Source organism: Otolemur garnettii, unplaced genomic scaffold, assembly GCF_000181295.1.
Source record: "Otolemur garnettii isolate 467f Iridium unplaced genomic scaffold, OtoGar3 scaffold00145, whole genome shotgun sequence".
In the NCBI taxonomy this organism is placed as follows: Eukaryota; Metazoa; Chordata; class Mammalia; order Primates; family Galagidae; genus Otolemur; species Otolemur garnettii.
The window spans coordinates 2,046,965-2,055,281 of NW_003852540.1; the positions used below are offsets into that span (position 1 = coordinate 2,046,965).

The 8,317-nt window shown below is 42.4% G+C and overlaps 1 protein-coding gene across 5 annotated transcripts in view; it reads left to right on the plus strand.

Annotated features, from left to right (window-relative positions):
* Positions 1-8,317, plus strand: part of NCBP3 (nuclear cap binding subunit 3) — a 50,809-nt gene that overhangs the window by 5,235 nt on the left and 37,257 nt on the right. For all 5 annotated transcript variants that reach the window (XR_002775600.1, XM_003799051.3, XM_023518716.1 and 2 more), the window contains exon 3: positions 2,109-2,214. Coding sequence is in view for 4 of the 5 variants with exons in the window: in XM_003799051.3 (XP_003799099.1) it covers positions 2,109-2,214 (106 nt within the window). In the remaining variant the exon portion in view is untranslated. The remainder of the gene's footprint in view (positions 1-2,108; positions 2,215-8,317) is intronic.

The following is an 8,317-nucleotide window of genomic DNA, read 5'->3' on the forward strand; positions in this document are numbered from 1 at the left end:
GTCCGGGCTGGGGATTCGAACCCGCCACCTTAGGTGTACGTGGCTGGCACCTTAGCTGGTTGAGCTATAGGCGTCGAGCCCCGTGTTCATTTTTTAAAAAGAAGTTTTGCTGTTTCTTTTTGTTTTGTTTTTGAGACAATGTCTCACTCTCTTGCCTTGGGTAGAGTGTTGTTGTGTCATCATAGCTCATAGTAATCTCAAACTGTTGGGCTCAAGTAATTCTCTTTAGCCTCCTAGTAGCTGGGACTATAGGTGTCCCACATGATGTCCGGGTAGTTGTTTTGGGGTTTTTTCTATTTGTTTTAGTAAGATGGGGGTCTCACTCTTGCTCAGGCTGGTCTTGAATTCCTGAGCTCAAGTAATCCACCCGGCATGGTCTCCGGAGTGCTAGGATTACATGTGTGAGCCACTGCCCCCGGCCCTGTTTCTACTTTAAATGAAACAAAACATGAAATGTGCCTCACACGTAGTGGTCCTTTAGTAAATGTTTTTATTCCTTACTGGTTGCAGACTTAGAAAAATAGGGTTTCCTGGTCAGATATGATGGCTCACTCCAGCACTTCAGGAGACTGAGATCAAAGGATTGCTTGAGCCCAAGAAATCAAGATCAGCTTGGGCAACATAACTAGACTTTGTCTCTACATAAAAAAAGGGGCGGGAGGGGCTTCAGATTGCTTGGCTATCTAAACTTTGAAGGCTAAGTCAACTGAATTCTTTTCAGTACTTAAAGAATATTGGCTTTTATCTGGTGATTGCTAATGCCAGATTATGCCCTTTATTGTAACACCTCATGGAGTTAAATCTATCATTTTCCTATCAATATAAACAATTTGTTGCTTTAATCAGTGATGTGTGCAATTAAGTTTGCAACAGAACTCTGAGTTACAGTTCTGAATAATAGGATATATTGCTATATTGGATGCATAAAGGCAAAAATAAAAGTAAATATGTCATGCTTATCTTTTTATAGTTTATCTGTGACTCAGTGTGTCTCAGATTACTTAAAGCCAAAAGAAAGAAAACTGATCATCTTTTAGACAAGAAAGTAGAATACAGTGAAAATACTTTCTTATTGTAACTGAAAAAGAAGTAGACTGTTCTTTATTCCTATACAGTTTACCGTTATATAAAACAGGTATGTGAGGAAAAGGTGGTGGTCCCAGAATTGGCACTTAAATTGTTACTAAGGTAGATTTTTGTTTGTACTTGGAAAACCTCAGTGAAGAAAATTAGCATAACTACTGGGAAATAACACAAGTGTTGGTGCTTTACCAATCCCCACAAGCTTTCTACGTAGTCAGACCTTCAGTTAACATGGTGAAGTTGTTAGAGAATTAGCAAAGGGTTCTTAAGAGCCATCAGAAACCCAGTCTGACCTGGATCTATTTTAGCTCTTGAAAGAAACTTACAAAGCTGATTATTTTTTTCAGTGATACATCAGTGCTATTTGTCACTTAAAGAGGAAAACTGGCAATTCCATGGACACAGGCTGGAATAGAAAAGAGAGTTTCTTTGCTTCATTGTTATTTTTAAATAGGAATTAGCTTTAGGGAGTGGACTGTTCAGGCAGATACAATGTGGAAGAGCGCAATGGGTGTGATTACCACGCCCACAGATGATGTGAAGTGATGGTTGTGGAGGAGCTCCTGGAAATAGCACTGGAGTCAGATCTGCCCCCTTATTAGCTGAAGTACTTCTGGCAACCTCTTTACTTTTTTGTGCCTCAGTTTCTGCGCATAGAAAATTGGGATTTTGAGATTGTTTAATTGTAATTTGTTAGCATATTGCTAATAAATAGAATGTCCATGATCTTTATCGATTGTAAAGTACTATTTACTATTTATTCAATCAACAGATACTCATTGAGTTCCTACAACATCCCAGGCACAGTAGTAGGCTGGGATAGGATGGAGGTGATTTCCAATTATAGCAGTATTAATATAAGCCCTCTAAGTTACTGAATGTGACTCTGCAAAATTTTTTCAAGATTCAATGTTATTTATTTCTTTTGATTTATTTTAGGGTGGTCACTGATGCAACATGTTTTGTTTGTGATTTAACTTTCCTCCTCCATGTTTTACTTCTTTGACTTTTTCTATACTTTCTAGGAAGCAATTGAAAAGAAAGAACAGCGAGCCAAGCGCTTCCATTTTCGATCAGAAGTAAATCTTGCCCAGAGAAATGTAGCCCTGGACCGAGACATGATGAAGAAAGGTACAGAGTGTTTGGGGAAGAATTTTTCCACATTTCCCCAGACAGCGACTTTTCCTTGTCATTCTCATACTTCTGGCCTTGCTTTGAATGTCCAGTCCTCATCCAAATACTCCCAAGGGAAAGTACCTGTGAAATCGCCATTTCTAAGATCACCTGTTAAAATTGAGTTGTTTTGGAAAGAAAAGATTGTCTTATCTGAAAGATTGTCTTATCTGAGGAGGCCAGAGAAAGTCACCAGTAAGTGGCACAGCTGAGATTAGAACCTATGTTTCTGGCTGGAGGCTGTGGCTCACATCTGTGGTCTTAGCATTCTGGGAGGCTGAGGCAGGAGGATTGCTTGAACTCAGGAGTTTGAGACTAGTCTGAGCAAGAGTGAGACCCTGTCTCTACTAAAAATAGAAAAGCTAGCTGGGCATTGTGGCACACACCTGTAGTCCCAGCCGTTCAGGCGTTGAGGCAAGAGGATTGCTTGAACAGCCTCTTGAGAGCTTGAGGTTGCTATGAGCTACGATTCCATAGCACTTTACTAAGGGTGACAAAATGAGACTTTGTCTCAAAAAAAGAAAAAGAAAAAGAACCAATATTTCTCAGGACCCTTACTCATTTTCTGCTTTTATAATAGAGTATTAACTTTTCTTTGCCTTTAAATGTTGTGGAAGTACTAAAGTAAGACCTTCTCTTAGGGAAGTGGTAGTGATTTTGGGATTCTTTATCAATTCTGTTGGAGGAGAGTCATTAATACTTCTGTTGGCAAGATGTGGTGGCTCACACCTTAATCCCAACACTTCAGGAGGCTGGGGTGGAAAGACCACTTGAGCCTAGGAGTTTGTGACCAGCCTGAGCAATATAGGGAGACCCTGTTTTTACAGAAAATAAAAATCAGTCTAGTGTGGTGCTGCTTGCTTATAGACCCAGTTACTCAGGTGGCTTAGGCAGATTGACTTTTTTTTTTGGAGACAGAACCTCAAGCTGTCCCCCTGGGTAGAGTGCTGTGACATCACAGCTCACAGCAACCTCCAACTCCTGGGCTCAAACGAGTCTCCTGCCTCAGCCTCCCAAGTAGCTGGGACTACAGACGTCCACCACAACGCCCGGCTATTTTTTGGTTGCAGCCGTCGTTTGGCGGCCCGGGCTAGATTTGAACCCTCCACCTTAGGTGTATGTGGCTGGTGCCTTAGCCACTTGAGCTACAGGTGCTGAGCCAGGCAGACTGACTTGGGTCCAGACTGCATTTACATGAATGCTAAAACTCCACAGCTTTCACTGGCCTTCACAAGACTTTTTCTAAAACAGAACTCCACTAAAGCAGATGCCTAGAACTAGCCTATGAGAGAAGCAAGCTCTATTTCTGACTTGAAAAGTCTTGTGAAGGCCAGTGAGGATCAGTAGAGCCCAGGAGTTTGATGTTGCAGTGAGCTATGGTGATGCCATTGTACTCTAGCCCAACAACAGCACCCTATCTCAAAAAATAAATAAATAAATGGATAAATAGTTAAATAAGCTCAGTGAACATTTTGAATAATGAAAGAATAGGTGCTATTTTGGGGAGAACTTGTTTTCTTTTTCTTTTTTTCACAGCGCTTGTGTTTAAGAAAGGAAACTTGCTTTCTTACCAGATACTGTGCTAGCCACATTTTGTACATTACATAGTTTTTCTTTTCTTTTTTGGAGTTGAGGTCTTGCTCCATCACCTGAGCTGGAATATAATGGTGCGATTATAATTATACCTCACTGCAATTTGGAGCTCCTGACCTCAAACGATCCTTTTGCTTTGGCTTCCCAAAGTGCTGGGATTATAGATGTGAGCCACTGTGCCCTTCCTAGATATCTTTTCTTACTTATTTCTCAGAATAACCCAATGAGGCATATATATATACACACACACACACACACACACACACACATATATATATATATTTCCGGTTTTTTTGAGACTGAATCTCACTATGTCACCCTGGGTAGAGTGCAGTGGCATCACAGCTCACAGCAACCGCAAACTCTTGGGTGTAAGCAATTCTCTTGCCTCAGCCTCCCAAGTAGCTGGGATTATAGGCACCTGCCACAATGCCTGGTTATTTTCTTGTTGCAGTTGTCATTGTTGTTTAGCTGGACTGGGCCAGGTTCGAACCTGCCAGCCTTGGTGTATGTGGTTGGCTCCATAACCACTGCTGAGCCGAGGCATATGTTTTTATCCCTATTTTAAAAAGGAGGAAACAGGTTCAGAGAAGTTTAATGAATTGCCCAGAGTTACACGGCTAGTAAAGGTAGAGTTGAGATTTGAACCCAGGTTTATCTGGCTCTAAAGTCTTGCATTTAACTGCTTTGCTCTTTTGCTGTATACTGTATGATACGATACTGTAGGCCGAAACCTTGTCCCTCCTCAGTCAGTCCTAGTAGGCATAGTAGCTTAGATTGGAAGTTGCTTTACTTTTTCCTGATGAAAAAGTCTGATGACTTCAAGTCAGAAATAGAGTTTGCTTCTCTCATAGGCTGGGGTTCTAGGCATCTGCTTTAGTGGATTTCTGTTTTAGGAAAAGTCTTGTGAAGGCCAGTGACAGCTGTGGAGTTTAGCATTCATGTGAACACACAGTCTGGGCCCAAGTAGATGTTCAAGTCCTGTCACATTTCTACCTTGAAAGCACAGTGGCTTCACTACACCTGTTGATTTCTCATTCCTTGAATATTCTTGAGACAGTTTGCTTCTGATACATTTTATTCCTTTCACTATGCTCATTTGACTTTCCTTGTCCCATGTTTGGTTCAGGTGTCTCTTCCTCAGTAAAGCATATCTGTTCACTCATTTGAAATTCTTTATCAATTCTGTTGGAGCGCCTTAGGTTTCCAAAACCCTCTTGGAATTTGGTCTCAGTTTCTTTGTGATTGTAGGCAAGTTACTGAGCCTTTTTAAGTCACAGTTTCCTTGTCTGTAAAATACCTATTAGATATTAAGATAGGAATATAATACCTATCTTAATAGAATCATTTGGGGGGCTAAGTTTTAATTTTAAAAAATGTTTTTTTGGGTGGCGCCTTTGGCTCAGTGGTAGGGCGCTGGCCCCATATACCGAGAGTGGCGAGTTCAAACCCAGCCCCGGCCAAGTTGTAACAAAAAATAGCCAGGCATTATGGTGGGTGCCTGTAGTCCCAGCTACTCAGGGGGCTGACATGGGAGAACCGCCTAAGCCCAGGAATTGGAGGTTGCTGTGAGCTGTATGATGCCACAGCACTCTACCCAGGGCAATAGGGTGAAACTCTGTCTCTACAAAAAAAAAAAATGTTGTTTTATTTTTGGCAAAGCAATTTGTATCTCATTGTTCTAAAGATGGTCCTTAAAATGGCAGCTCTGGAATGCCAGCTGCTCATTTCAACCTCTTCTTCATCCAGGGGGCAGCATTGCCTAGGATAGTGTTTCTGAATGTGGGGAACCCTGCTGTCTATCCCAGTTCAGTTTAAATTTGAATTTAGAGTAGATTGGGGTTGTATAGGTTCTAGAGATAGTTATTGTTTTTGTATTTCCCCAGGTAATTTTAATGTGTAGCCAGAAATAATGATTGGTTTTGTGGCTGTAAGCATGGGTTCTGAAACCAAATTGTCTGTATTCAAATCCTGACCTATTACTTTTTATCTCTTGGCCTTTGATAAGTTATTTAGTATACAAGAACCTTAGTTTCCTCCTCAGGAAAGCTAAATAACAGGAATTCTTGCAGGGTTGTTGGGAGGCTCTGACAAACTGACAGTTCTTAGAGTCGTGCCTGGCACATAGTAGGTGCCCAGTAAATGTTAGTTTTTACCATTTGTTAGTTATCATCTGGCATTCTTCATCTTCTAAGCAGTCATGTGAGTCAGAAGTCCCTGACCTTTTTGGAAGAGAATTTTTCCATGGATGGGGGTTGGGCAGGGGGATGGTTTCCCCAGGATGTATTACATTTATTGTGTACTCTATTACATTGTAATAATATATAATGAAATAATTATACAACTCACTATAATGTGGAATCAGTGAGAGCCCTGAGCTTGTTTTCCTGCCCCTATACAGTCCCAGCACCAGCATTACCATCTCAGTGCCGCCTCAGGTCGTCAGGCATTAGATTCTCATGAGGAGCGTGCATGCTACATCCCTCACACATGCATTTACAGTAGGATTTGTGCTCCTGTGAGAATGTAATGCTGCAGCTGATCTGACAGGAGGCAGAGCTCAGATAGTGATGTGAGTAATGGGGAGCGGCTGTGAATACAGATAAAGCTTCAAGTTGGGTTTGCCCACCCTCTTGTTATGCAGCCTGTGGAAGGTGGTAGGGGACTGCAGATTTAAGTAACCCAGCATCTTGGGAGAATGGGGAAATTAGAATAAGCATCTTGACTCTTCCAGCCATACCCGGTGTCAACTTATTATGGTTATTATTATCAACAACAGCAATAGAAGATGACCATTTAATTAAGTGCTCATTCTAGCCAGTCACTCTGCTATGTAGTTGTCCTTTTTAACACCCCGTGTAGGGAAGATATTTATCATTTCCATTTTGCTCTGAAAAAACTAAGGTTCTAAGAGGTTGAAAAACTTGCCAAAGTTCACATAGCTAGATAAGTAGCAAGGCTGGGATTTGAAGGCTGATCTCAATGAAGCCCGTGTTAACTCTTCTGTCAGCATTCAGGGACACAGTTTGGAACATGCTGCAGTAGACTATTCTGCATCAAGACAGACTTAACTGGCTCGGCGCCTGTGGCTCAGGCGGCTAAGGCGCCAGCCATATACACCTAAGGTGGCAAGTTCGAATCCCCAGCCCGGGCCTGCCAAACAACAATGATGGCTGCAACCAAAAAATGGCTGGGCATTGTAGCGGGCGCCTGTAGTCCCAGCTACTTGGGAGGCGGAGGCAGGAGACTCGCTTGAGCCCAGGAGTTGGAGGTTGCTGTGAGCGTGATGCCATGGCACTCTACCCGGGGGATAGCTTGAGGCTCCATCTCAAAAAAAAAAAAAAAAAAAGACAGACTTAACTATTTTTTTTTTTTTGAGACAGAGTCTCAAGCTGTCACCCTGGCGTCACAGCTCACAGCAACCTCAAACTCTTGAGCTCTTGTCTCAGCCTCCCAAGTAGCTGGGACTACAGGTTCCCACCACAATGTTTGGTTATTTTTTTGGTTGTAGTTGTTGTTGTTTGGCAGGCCCAGGTTGGATTCAAACCCACCAGTGTATGTGGCTCCAGTGTATGTGGCTGGTGCCATAGCTGCTGAGGCGCTGAGCCCAGACTTGCTACTTTTAAGTGACTTAGTGTCAAGCAGCTACCATCTCCTTATCTTTATGACTAAAGCCCTCACTGGGGGAAAGGACATGAGAGGTTACCTAGACCAATCTCTTGACCAGCACTACAGGCCTTTGGCAAGGTCGCTAATGGTTCTTTGGCCTCTGCCTGAATGTTTCTTAGGGATGGCATGAGAACTATTTATAAGGCAGACAACTTTATTTTTAGATACTTCCTTGCCCTGAGTATTGCCTTCTAGTAATTTCTGTCTGTTACTGTTAGAATAGTTACTGTTAGAACACTTAGGATTCTTTTTTCTTTTTTTACTCACACAATAACCCTTCAGATAATGGAAGTACATGCTTACTGCCTATTTCCTCACCTTTCTTTATGTGACATGACTTTCTGGTCTTCCTTCTCTAGACTCCTTCCAGTTTCTAAATGTTCTTCATAGGAGAAGTGTAGATTCTGGATGTGGTTTGGTTCATGGAGAGTATGGCAGGACTCTTACTTATCATTGTCTCTGTCTGAGCCTTTCATCTTTTAGTCAACCAAAGCATCTACCTGGGTTTTTTCCCCAGGAATTATGCTCATCACAATGGTCTTTCTGGCTTGGTGCCTGTGGCTCAAGCAGCTAAGGTGCCAGCCACATACACCTGAGCTGAGCTGGGTTCTAATCCAGCCCGGGCCCACCAAATGATAATGACGGCTGCAAACAAAAGATAGCTGGGCATGTGGCGGGTGCCTGTAATCCCAGCTACTAGGGAGGCAGAGGCATGAGAATCACTTGAGCCCAGGAGTTGGAGGTTGCTGTGAGCTGTGATGCCACAGCACTCTACCCAGGATGATAGCTTGAGGCTCTT